Below are 12,695 nucleotides of genomic sequence, written 5' to 3'. Positions count from 1 at the left end.
GTTGTTCTGACCACTGAGGTTACTTAACAAGATGTTTCATGAGGAAATAATTAAAATTGTGAGGTTGACTTCAAAAATAGTGAATTGATGATCTGCCAAGCACTCTGCCTGTGGAATACTCTTGTTATTCACTGGGCAGTGCTTGGGAGCCAAATCAATGTGCCCGAGAGGGCAGAACCCAGAGATAAAGAGCCTTTCAGAAATGGATACTAAAGGCCTTATAAAACTTACTGAGACCATCACAGTAATTAATAGCTCTCACAATTTATAGCATTGGATCTTGTCTCGATAAAGTTTATAAAAATAACATCTGAAAAGGCCCTGCAGCAGGGCCAGGGGAGTGACGAGGTAAAGAGTAAATAAACCCAAACGAGCACGGCAGAACCCAGGGTTGCTGTTGGGTTCAGGGTGATTGATTTTGATGCAGATAATGCCCATCTTTCCCCAAAGGACTCAATTTAGGCCGAAGCAAAAAGTGGCTGAGCACAAATTATAGCTGTCAGTCAAGGTGAAGACTCGAAATGGCTTGGAAGCACTTGGGTCTCTCTGTGTTTCTGGATCACCTCCTGCCTCAGCCAGACAGCGGGAGCGCCTGAAATTCTGGGATCAGGAGGAATTTCTGCTGGCCAGAGCTGGGCTTTGTGGGGCTCTCAGTGAAGGCTGAGCTGCTGATTTTGGTCCCAGGCTTAGGGGAGGCTGTCGCTACAAATGAAGTTGGTTGAAGTAATTACGGGAGTGAAACGTTGCCCCGAGGAAGCTCCGGGGCTGAGCTGGGGCTGAGCTGCAGGTTCGTGTGCTCTGCCTTCAGTTCTCACCTGTTCAGCTCCACTTCTCACAGTCTCTTTCCCAACTCTCCTCCATTAATTAGTGGCACCTCGAGGTTCATTCCAAGCTGCAGCAGCCCCTCTGGCACCAGCCATTAGTGCCTTCTAATCCTCAGTAATTCAGTGTTTGACTTGGCTCATTGAAGCAGTTCAGGTTGGAGTTCAGGTGGGTTTTTTCCCCCTGGATGGTTCTTTTTTTCTTTTTTTTTACTTTTTTAAATGACAGTAAAGCAAAAAATAACCTGCTCTTGAATCGGCTATAGCCAAGAACTTGCAAAAATTTTGGCAGAGCTCAAAGACAAGGATTTTTATGGTGAAAACTTCTTGACATAATAAAAGAAATTGTTCTGTGAAGTAACCCCAGAAAAAACAATGTAAACCTGCTGTCTCCCTGGGAGCAATGAGGAGGTCTGAGTTAATTGCCAGCATCTTTAATCTCCATCTCCCTTGTGATTTTCACTCTGGAGGTTCAGATTGACTCTGATTAGCTCGACTAGAAGACCTGATTCTGTCCCCAGTTACGCTGCTGTAAATCAGACGAGCATCTTTATTACAACTGATGAAATTGTTGTGGCATGAGCAAAGCAGGAGGATCAGAATCACAGAAGATTTAAAAATAAGTCTGATTGTCCACTCTCATCCTGCTCATGTTAGTGGGGTGATCAGGGAGTGCCTGACTGGTGTCCAAGCCAGAGATCGATGAAGTTAAAATTGTCTTTATGTTCACCTGGGTGAGGTTTTTATTAAATTCTTGCAGTGATAAGAGAGAGGATCAGACATAAGACTGGGGGCTTTAGTACTTGCCCTCGTGGGTATTAATAGGAGAGAAATGATTTATCCCATCCCTGCCCACGGTGTGTGAGAGGTGAAGAACTGAACAAGCAGGGAAGGAGAATCAGCCTGAGCTAATACAGGGCCTCCAGTGGGTTGGAGAACAGCTCTGTGCTCTGCCCAACCCAGGCCACTGAAGGCAAAAATCCTTTCCCCAGGCTGAGGGGACATCTGCAGTTTTGGGCACCACAATATGAGGAAGATCTGAAACCAGTAGAGAGTGTCCAAAAGAGGGACACAAGGATGGGGAAGGGCCTGTATTTGAAGCCATCTGAGGACACTGAGGGCACTTGGTGTGTTCAGCTGGAGAAGAGACTGAGGGGAGACCTCACTGCAGTTCCAACTGCCTGGGCAGGGGCAGAGGAGGGGCAGGGACTGAGCTCTGCTCTGGGGGACCAGGGACAGCACCCAGGGAATGGCTGGAGCTGTGTCAGGGCAGGGTCAGGTTGGATCTCAGGGAAAGGTTCTTCCCTCACAGGGTGTTTGGGCACTGACCAGGCTCCCCAGGGCAGTGGGCACAGCCCCAAGGCTGCCAGAGCTCCGGGAAGGTTTGGATGATCCTCTGGGGCACAGGGTGTGGGACTCTTGGGGATGGTTCTGTGCAGGGCTGAGGGTTGGACTCGATGATCCTTGTGGGTCCCTTCCAGCTCAGCATGTCCTGTGATCTCCTCTCCCGCTGGGTCTGCAGCACAGTCAGAGCCAGCAGCCCCCTCCAGCACAACTGTGCCAATCATCTTAATGGAATCTTTCAGCTATTTCCCTGCAGCTGCCAATATTGGTGCCACGTACTTTGCCCATCTTTTTCATCAGAGCTGAATTAGGAAATGTGTTCTCGCCGTCTTATCTCTGTGGATAAATAATTGTGTGTTGCATTTATTGGAGGCTTTGAACTGGTACATTTGGAGATGCTGTTTAATATGACTCTCTGTGAACAACCACGGTTTGAACAGAATTTAATTACTGAGAATGGATTGCTGAGATTGGAAAGCACAAGAAAGGTGCTCCAGGTCTTTGGAAGACATCTCCAAAGGGCTTGGAGGGCCAAATGCTGGAGGTGCAGTCAAGTGGATTAATCAAACTGGAAAGTGAAGAGAGGAGGAAGTCATTTATGCTTAGTGCAATAGGTGAGATTGCAGTCAGGGTGCCCCAAGGGAGGAACAGCAGGGAAAGCAAGGCTGGAAAAATATACCAGTGTTCTTGGGAGAGTGGTGAGAGCTGCTGGATTTCCCCCTGACTTCATGGAATCCCAGAATGGTTTGGGCTGGAAGGGATCTTAAGGATCACCCAGTTCCACCCCCTGCCATGGCAGGGACACCTTCCACTAGCCCAGGTTGCTCCAAGCCCTATCCAGCCTGGCCTTGAACACTTCCAGGGATGGGACATCCACGAGTTCATCTGGTCTGAGAATTAAGTGTGTAGGATCAAAGTGTGCAGTGCAGCAGCGAACCTTGTGCAGATGCTTTTGTCTGAGTTCCAAAAATAGTTGGGAGAGTTCAGTTTGTGGTGTATAAACCAGCTGTTGGCAGGTTCAGATGGTCTGGTTCCCATTTACACCCCAGCCCTGCTGGGGATGTGCAGCGAAAACATCCCCGTGAAGTTGTTTGGAGCACTTGAGAGGGCAGCAAGGAAGAAGCCCCAGCAAGGCAAGAATCAGGCTGGAAAAATCCCAGACCCCGTTCCAGACCAGACAGGTGGCTGTGCCTGTGTGTTGTCCTGCACTTTTCCAGAGCTCCCTGATTAGAAAAAGCAGGCGGATGTCTGTGATCCCTCTCTCCTCCAGGAACTGCTGCTACTCCCTAATCCCGGCAGCTCCGGGATCCTTCCCCTCGGTACTGCTGCCTTTATACTGGATGGTGAGGCCCAGAATGAACCCCCAGAGATGTCAAATAGGAGAACAAAAGCCCAGAGGTCTGTTTATGCCTCCTGTATCCCCTTGCTTTACAAGTGAGTAGTAAATAATGCAAGTTCTAATTACGTCTTAAATATTCGCAGAGCAGGATGAGCGTTCTGAGCCCTCCGGAGGAGAAACCTGGCGTGTTGATTGATTCTTGTTCAAAGTGCTGTCTAGCATGCAAGAAAAATATCTCTATAAATGTTGGTTGGCCCTCAGTGTTGTCTCAGCAGCTGTTTCCCAGGTGGGGAGGTGGCAGCGCCTGCAGAAGCCCAAGAGCAGCCCTTGGGGAAACTCCTTTTGTACGGAGGGCTCTGTGTTTAATCATTCTGATATGTTAGATCTGAGGGTTGCCAGCCAAATGCAAATTCAGTGGAGAGGTGTAGCTGATATATTTGGGGTCTCTGGGCTCATTTGTCATTCCTAAGTGTAAATGGATGGAGCACCTGCTGTGCCAGCTGTGCCTCCAAACAGAGGGAAGGAAGGGAGGCAACTTGCAGAGCACAAAGGAAACAATTTCTTGGGTAATTGGCAGTGATTTGGTTTAGCCTTATGTCACCTCCCGACTTGATCCCTGTGTTTTCCCTGTGAACCTGCACTGGCTGTGAGAGGATCAGCTGCAGAGCACAGCCCACACAGGCGAGGGACATACCCAGGAAGAACTTTGCTCTCTATAAATGTTTCACCCGTGTTCAGGGAAAGGCAGGAAGGGGCAGCTGGGCTTTGATTGCTTGTCTGTTCCACGAGGCTGAACACCCCGATTGCTGCCCTGATTGTTAAACCCAGGCAGCTTAACCCCTTCCCAGGCTCCACGGGAATAACAGCACTGGAATCCACACAAAAAAAATGTGTCTTCTGCTGGAAATCATCTGCCACAGGTTGATCTCTGGGGTTCATGTTGACTAAAAGGATTCTTTTGGGGTTTGTTAAACCCCTGCCATTTCTGGGCAGGTCGGGACAGGACAAGGGGCAGTGGTTTTAAACTGCCAGAGGGCAGGGTTAGATTAGATGTTGGGAAGAAATTCTTTACTCAGAGGGTGGGGAGGCCCTGGCACAGGTTGCCCAGAGAAGCTGTGGTTGCCCCATCCCTGCAAGTGTCCCAGGCCAAGTTGGACAGGGCTTGGAGCAACCTGGGATAGTGGAAGGTGTCCCTGCCTGTAGCAGGGGGTGGGACTGGATGGGCTTTAAAGTCCCTTCCAATCCAATTCCATGGGTTTATGATTCTATGAAGCAAAGCATCGTTGTCCCATTGCTGACCATCACTAACCAACAGCAAGGGTGGGATATGAAGGAATATCTAATGGATATAAGGAGGAACAGGAGATGTGGGAGATGTTTGTGTAAAGCAGCTAGTGTGTCAGCAAACCTGATTGCTCTGAGTCTTTAGCAGCACTGACAGAGTAAAGCAGCTGCAGAGACAATTTTTCCCTGCTCCTTGGCAGATCCTGTTGGTTGGTTTTAGCTGGAGCTGTTCCTGCTGCCCTCTCACTCGAGTGCATGGGGGGTGTGAGGTTACACGAGCTCCAACAGGGCAAGTGGGTTTGAAAACTGGCTGGTAAAACATCAGCACTGTGACTTTAGGGTGAGGAATCACGGGTAGGTGGGATTTCCCTGCCAGCACCTGTGAGTGGATGCAACGAGCCCTGACAGCCTCAGGGAAACTGGGAGTGCTGATGGTTGTGAGTACAGCAAAGCTCTCCCCTTGGACATGTGCTCACGTCCTGAACATCCATGTCTAAGCTTCTTTCAGTTCCTTGACTGAAAAAAAACAGGAGGAAGGGTCAAGGATTCGTGTCTGACTCCCCTGAAAGGGCTTTGCCCTGGTGGGCCAAGGACATGGTTTTATTCACTGCCTCAACAGCAAGTGCTTTATGGATCAGCTTTTCCCACAGAAAGCCCTCTACACTGGTGAGGTTTGATCCTTTTCTTCCCACAGCAAGTTCCTTCGCTGCAAACATGGTTTAAATCAGGGATGATGCCGCTGGAATTGGAGGCAGGAGCAGTTCTGGGTTTTGCCAAGGCCACCAAGGCTCACGTTGGTGTGACGAGTCGCCGTGAGTCAGTTCAGGCAGGAGCTTTGATTCTGATGGAAATGGTGCTGGAATTCCAGCTCCAGGATTAGCAGAAAGATTGCACCAGAAGTTTGGTGTGTTTTATCTAAATAAGAACTGTAAATTACGTGGTAGGAACTCACTTTGCTCTGCACACAGGCTGTGTGGTGTTAATTAAATCCTCAGCTTCTTTTTTTAGTGAAAGGAAGACTGAGAAAACGAGTATTAAATCAATCCTATATTTAATTAAAGTAAGTCTCTTCCATTCAGATGCTTTCCCACTATGATATTGGTGATACAGTTGTAATCCTGAGCCAGTAGGAATCACAAAAAAATTGGTTTTGAGGAAACAAAATTGACTCAAAAACTGGGAATTTTATGGGTTGTTTCACAAAACCAGGAGCCAAAGGTAAAACTCCAGATCTCTGCACACAGAGGCTTTTCTTATTAGAATCCCTCCTTGGAATTTCTTGGTGCTGCTTTAAAACCAGTGTTTCAGGTGGTTTATTTGAACGTTTCACCATTTTAATTGTGCCAGATTCCTGTAGAAACCTCAGGCCAGTCCTTTGGTGACACTTTGCTGCTCTCCTAAGCCAACTGGGAACAGAAGTGCAGCAGGTCTGGATGGATCCCAAGAGGTGCTGTGGAGTGCTGAGTACCAGGAACCATCAGAAGATTGACATCTAATAACTTTTTGGTTGACTTTTGTTCTTACACTTTCTTTCTCTGTCTTCCTGTAGGTTATAACCCTGGAAGGATGGGTTGACATCATGTATTATGTGATGGATGCACATTCTTTTTACAATTTTATATATTTTATATTGCTTATAATAGTAAGTATGAACTGGGAGCTGCTCCTATTCCTTTTCCTTGTGGGGTCAAGTTGTTCCCTGGGTTCTTCACAGGGAAGAGCCAGGTAGGGCTCAGGGTGGGAGACCTTCCTGCTGCCATCAGGTGTGGTCATGCAGGTTGTGGTTCGTGCTGTGGGGGCAGATTATTGGCTGTGACAGCCCTGCTCAGTGCCCCATGTGCTGCACAGTCACAGCCTGTCAGGCCATATGGTCTCCCCTCCCTCTCGCCCTCCCAGTCTTGGGCTTGTCACCTTGATGTGTCTGAACTGCCGTGCCTTGGCCAAGCGACTGTTCATCAGAACAAAAAGCAGAGAGGCTGTAGCTTTCCTTCCTTTAGTCTCCTCAATGTGCCAGAGGACACCTCCTTTCAGTGGAGGGCCCTCAAACTTCTGAACTTCACCTGAGCCCTTCAAATAACAATAATCCCAATAATAGCACTGCAGCTTGCTGAGGTCTTACAGTGCTGTCATTCCTAAAAACAAAGTGTTACCCACTGGAGGTGCTGGAGGTTGTCTTCAGAAGCTGCCATTCCATGTTAATAAGGTTCTGTTTTTCCAGTGGGCACAACCTTCTCCAGGGGTCTACACATGTGGAAAAGGGAAGCATTTAAGTCAAGAAGGAAGCAGAGGGAAAGGTGCCTTGTAGTTGTAAGGCAGGACATGGGATGGAGGCACTTAAAAGTGCTTTGGAGGCTGGATATTCCCTATATATAACCCCATCCTCGTCAGTGTGGGTTTGAAGGCCTTGGGAATTGAACCCAGCTCTCACCAGGAGTGGGAAAGGCGTGGATCAGAGCACTGAGAGTGTCCCAGTCATGGAGAGCATTTTGAAGTCAGTGGTTTTTGAGCTTTAGCAATGGACCATGAATAGTAGGGATTTATGCTCCACTGCTCTGAGCCCTTCTCTACATATGGATCCTTGCAGAAAAGCCAGAAGGTGACTAATCTCCAAGTCACTTGGAGCTGGGAAAGGCACCCTTGCTGCTTCCCTGCCAGTATCCAGGCTGATGTTCCAAACTGGAGATCAGCACCACAAACCATCTCCCAACGGCTTCCCCTGAGGATTCCCCAGACAATGGTCCAGATTAAATCCATGTGTGTCCTGCTGAGCCCAGCACAGAGGTTTGGCCCTGCAGACAGTGGCACTTCCCTGACGTCAGTCCTGTTCACGCCCAAGGGCACCGATTCCCTGCTGGGAATATTTGACATTTCCCTTTGGCGGATTTATGAACCCAAGTGGTGAAAAACCAGTTTGTGGAGTCAACAGCTGAGGGAAGAATGCAGCCTTAGGTCACTTCGCATTCTTGTCCTTGGGACTTAAAACTCAGTTATCACCCAAGAACACATCAATTCAACCAGGCAATAAATCAGGCCCCTCTAGGAGCACTGAACCTCCTGGAGGTGAATTTTTCTGTGGCAGAGAGACACCAGAGTAAAAAGGTGAACTTTGTTAGGGTGTGATCAAAGTGATTGAAGAAAAGACCCTGTTCCAGTACAGCATAAATTGGACTTCAGACCATCTCTCCCTGCAGGTTGGCCAAATGTCCAAGACAGCTTGTTCTGTGGTGGTGGCTGATTGACTGATTGCCTCGTGTTCCACCCGGCGTTAGCAGCAAATGTCATCCGTGTTGAGGGGAGGAAGGTGGGGAAGGCCATTGTTAACAGCTCGCTTTGCCATGGCCAGAATAATTTAGCATGGTTTAGGAGCAAATTTAGCAGCCTGGGCATGTGTGGCCATGACATTTGGTGAGATTTGGCACGTTTGGAAGTCTCACCAAGAGCCGCACTTCATGTCCAGACGACGCGCGGTGGCGAGGAGCGTGAAATCCCTGCTAATCCCTCTCCCCGTGTTTCCTCCAGGTCGGTTCCTTCTTCATGATTAACTTGTGCCTGGTTGTGATAGCAACACAGTTCTCCGAGACCAAGCAGCGGGAGAACCAGCTGATGCAGGAGCAGCGGGCCCGGTACCTCTCCAACGACAGCACAATCGCCAGCTTCTCGGAGCCAGGGAGCTGCTACGAGGAGCTGCTCAAGTACATCTGCCACATCTTCAGGAAGGTGAAGCGCAGGACGATCCGCCTGTACAACAACTGGCAGAGCAAGCGCCGGAAAAAGGTGAACCCCAACAGCGGCACCAACGGGCAGGGCCACCGCGGCCGCAAGCGCATCACCTCCATCCACCACCTCATCCACCACCACCACCACCACCACCACCACCACTACCACATCAGCAACGGCAGCCCGCGGGGCCCGCGCCCCAACCCGGAGATCTGCGACCTGGAGCTCAAGGTGATGAAGCCCGGGGGCCAGCTGATGCTGCCTTCCCCGGCCCCCAGCGCGCAGAGCCCGGCCCCTCACCCCGACGCCGAGTCCGTGCACAGCATCTACCACGCCGACTGCCACGTGGAGGGACCCCCCGTCAACTGCAAGTCTTCCAGCGCCCCTGCCGGCATCAAACTGGCTGCCGGGCTCTCCAGCCGCGGCAACATGAACTACCCGACCATCCTGCCCTCGCCGACAAGCAGGGTCAGCTCCACGCCCGTTCCCAAAGGGAAGAAGAACGGGAATTCGCCGGTGGCCGTGGTTAATAGCCCGGTGAATTTGGGCGTGGATTCCTATGGGAAGCTGCAGCAACTGGTAGGAGAACATGGTAAGGATCATCAAACTGATTTATTTTTTTTTTTTTGCTTAGGAGAACTGGGCAAAGGGTGAATTGCTGAAGAGCTGAGGTGTTAATGGTGGCCTTGTGGCTGCTGAAGGCAGAAGGAGGACAGGTGAAGACTGGGAGCTCTGTTCCCTCTATCCTTGTGTTTGCAGTCACTGGGTAAAGCAAGATACAGGATGGTCCAGGCAGTGAGTTCAGGCTGTTGCTGGAGGCCTCTTTCCTGTGGTCACAGAATGTGGGTTTGAGCTCCTCTCATGTTCCTTGTGATATCCTGGAGGTTCTCCCTCTGTTCCCACCCAAGAACAGACCTGGACACCCCCTGGAATTACATCTCCAGTGAGTGATGGACGTGCCAGCTCCATCCCTGAAGCAGAGAAGCCCCAGGGGCTGGGAGGTACCTTGAAAGGGATGAGCAGGAGAAAACTGGTGGAGAAGCATGAGATACAGGAAGGGTAAGAAGTTTAAAACAGGGAGGCACTGAAAAAAACTCAAACCAGACACTTCTAGAAACTTCCAGTTCTGCTTTGAGGGGCCCCTGAGCCTCTGAATTTCTTCTTGGCAAGGAGGAGCAGAGGGTTTGGAGGGAGGCCCATGGCCACTGCAGGGTTGTGCTCTGTGCTGGTCCTCAGAGGATGTGAGGAGGGCAGGAGCAGCAGAGCTGCACATCTCAGGCGCTCCCTGTGTGCAGAAGAAATTTGTCACTAGGTGTTCCTGCAGATTTGGAGCTCCATTCAGTCTGAGGAGCTTTTTGGGGGACTCTTTTATACCTCAGTCCCATCCCTATCTGTGCACACTGCAGCAGCACCAGAACAGTCAGTGAGGTTTTATCTCCCCTCACATATAAATCACCCACTGGAGCAGTGATTACACGCAACACTTGGGTTTCTATTTTGCAAAACATTTTTCCAGCCCTTGTAGCTGGAGCTGAAGGCTGAGGAATAGTCTTAAGCCCTCAAAGAGTGAAAAGTCAAAAAAGATCCAGCTTCTATTTTTTAATCTCTTTAAGCAAAGTCGTCATCTGTTTTTTTCGATGCCTGTGTTTTCCAAAACTGTTTATCTGCGTGTGCATGGACACAAATATTTACCCTAGTGATGTATGAGCCTAGCTTGGGGGGGGTCACAGGAAAGGTTACTTGCCAGGGAGGTTGGGTGGCTTGTCTTTGTGATTTTTTTTTTTTTCCAAGTGACCATACAAAAGGGTAAAAGTGGATTGTTTACAGAAACTGCCTTGGGCAGCCACTTCTGAACACTCAGGAGCTTGGCAGAGGGGGCAAGGTTAGTTCCAGCGTTCTTCTGTTGTTCAGCAAGGACTTCATGTGAATCACTGGTTCATCTCTAACTGTGGAAATGAGTGAAGGTTACTGGGAGAATGTGTATTTACCTTGAGATAAAAGCCCAGGCTCTGCAGAAGTCTGGGAGCAGGAAGGCAAAGAGGAGCAGGAGAGCTGGTGAAGTCAGGGGTTGGATCTTCGTGCTTGCAAGGGGAGCTGCTCCTGGGGTCTTCAGGAGAAGAAAGCCCCAAATCTCAGTCCCAACTGTGATATCCCAGGACCAGTTCAGGGATTTTGGAAGTTTTCACGTAGCCTGCAGTGGTTCTTTGAAAGCTGGAGATTAGATTGAGTTGTTATTAATAATGCAATTATAGTGTCCTCTTTCAACAGAGGGATTTCGGCCCCGAGGATGCCAAAATGCTTTAAACAAATCTCCCGGAATTGTTTTGTCTCTTTCAGAAGTGTGGTCACAGCTGGGGGAAGGGGTGGATGCTGCTGATCTTGGCTGCTGAGCTGCTGCTCATCCATCCCCTGAGGAGCACAGGGGCTGGGAAAGGATGGGAGGCAGCTGGGTCCATCTGGAGACCCTGTCCTGCCATGTGTCAGTGCCCAGCTCTTCCCCTCCATGGCTTTGGCTCTTTCCAGACCCTCCTTCCCACTTCTGTCACACCATGTGTCAGTGCCCAGCTCATGGTTCTGCCTCTTTCCAGGCCCTCCTTCCCAACCCAACAGGGCTGAGTCAGATTCACTTCTGCGCCACAACCACCTTCACAGATCAGAGGTGATGGATGTGACTTCAAGGCTTCAAGGATGATCTTTGGTGCCAAACAAAGCAGCTCCTGAGGGTGTAGCTCTGCCAGACCCAGGTCCCAACTCGTGTTTCTCCATCCCTAAACTCAGCAAAGGAGCCATGTGAGGTCCTACACAGTTCTCAGTGGGGAAGGTGAGATGGGTTCACGAGCTCTCCCAGCCCTCCTGGTCTCAGCCTTTTTGGGCAAACAAAGAGCTGCCCAAATTCACTTAATTCCCTCTCTCCTCTTACAAGTCAACAAGCAGAGTCTGTTCACTGCAAGACTTGTGCAAGGAGAGCCCAGAAGTGATAATTGAGAGCATTAAGGAGGCATTAGCAGCCAGGGCACTCGCAGCCCCAGCTGGAAACAAGGTTGGTGTCTGCTGGGAAAGATGCAGTTGTGGGAGAGAGTATTCTCTTCCCTCCTTTTGTTGTGGATTTGAACAGCAGAAAGTACAGGCTGTTCCTCTGTGTTCTCGTGCCCTGCAATGCTGGGAGGTTATTTTAGCAGGCAGCCAAGGAGACTCTGGTATTTTGAAGACATCTGTGGCGCCAGTGCGTTTCATATAATTTTTAACACTTTGATAGCATTAAAAGCTGTCTGGAAAGCCCCTTCCCTCTGTTGTCCATCTACTGTGCCTGTGCTGAGCCTTTCCATGTTGGACCAGTCCTGATCAGGAGCTGGAGTGCAGTGCTGTTGCAGGCTGAGCAAGGGGGAAATATTCCTGATCTTCCTGGTGTCCTTGATGTATTACCAGGAGGCCTGTCCTGGCTTTCAGGGCTGTTTTGAAGGTCAGTGATGTCTTTGTGACGTTCAGACAAGTAAAATGTATTTTGACTCTTGTCACAACCCAGTTTTCAAGTGATTGGGTTGCTTTGGCTTTGTTTGGTGCTGCCTCCTCTTTAAAGATGTGCTCAGCCAGGAGTGGCTGAAATCAGCATTCCTGCTGGGTGAGCTCCAAGCTCCAGGGCCCAGAGCCAGGAGCATCCAATGCTTTTATCTTGGACTCCCCAAAACCGATCCAAGTGGTCCCCATCCAATCTCCAGACAGGAGCATGTGGATGTGGCACTCAGGGATATGGTTTAGTGGTGAACATAGTGCTGGGCTAATGATTGAACTCAATGATCTTAGAGTTCTTTTCAAACCTTAATGAACCTGTCATGGGGGAAAACTGTCCCCTCAACTTATTTCCCTGAATCTCAAGGAAAACTTCCATTGGTGCTTAAATGGCATTTTGTGGGAAGGGTCCCACGCTCCCAGTATTGTGTTTATGTTGTTTTTTTTCCCCCCCCATTACTATCTGGTTCCAAAACATAAGGAAACTAAGAACTTGGTTCCTAAATAAGAGGAAACTAAGAATTTGTTATATGTTGAATATGAGGAAATAAAATCTGGTTCCCATTCCACCCAAATCATCCTCGTTACACTTGTCCCTGTCTTCTCCATTCCGTGGCTCCACGAGGGCAGTCAGGATTTCTCCTCACACTGCAGAACATGTGGCAACGTGTTTGATTTTAAAA

At 49.5% G+C, this 12,695-nt stretch overlaps 1 protein-coding gene across 5 annotated transcripts in view; it reads left to right on the top strand.

Moving 5' to 3' along the window:
* The window catches only part of CACNA1H (calcium voltage-gated channel subunit alpha1 H), a 115,457-nt gene that overhangs the window by 25,669 nt on the left and 77,093 nt on the right, over positions 1-12,695 (top strand). For all 5 annotated transcript variants that reach the window (XM_064673347.1, XM_064673350.1, XM_064673349.1 and 2 more), the window contains exons 6-7: positions 6,338-6,430; positions 8,308-9,097. In XM_064673347.1, the coding sequence (XP_064529417.1) occupies positions 6,338-6,430; positions 8,308-9,097 (883 nt within the window). The remainder of the gene's footprint in view (positions 1-6,337; positions 6,431-8,307; positions 9,098-12,695) is intronic.

Source organism: Pseudopipra pipra, chromosome 16, assembly GCF_036250125.1.
Source record: "Pseudopipra pipra isolate bDixPip1 chromosome 16, bDixPip1.hap1, whole genome shotgun sequence".
NCBI lineage: Eukaryota > Metazoa > Chordata > Aves > Passeriformes > Pipridae > Pseudopipra > Pseudopipra pipra.
The sequence above is the reverse complement of the archived record's forward strand: the minus strand, read 5'-3'. Positions and strand labels throughout refer to the sequence as shown.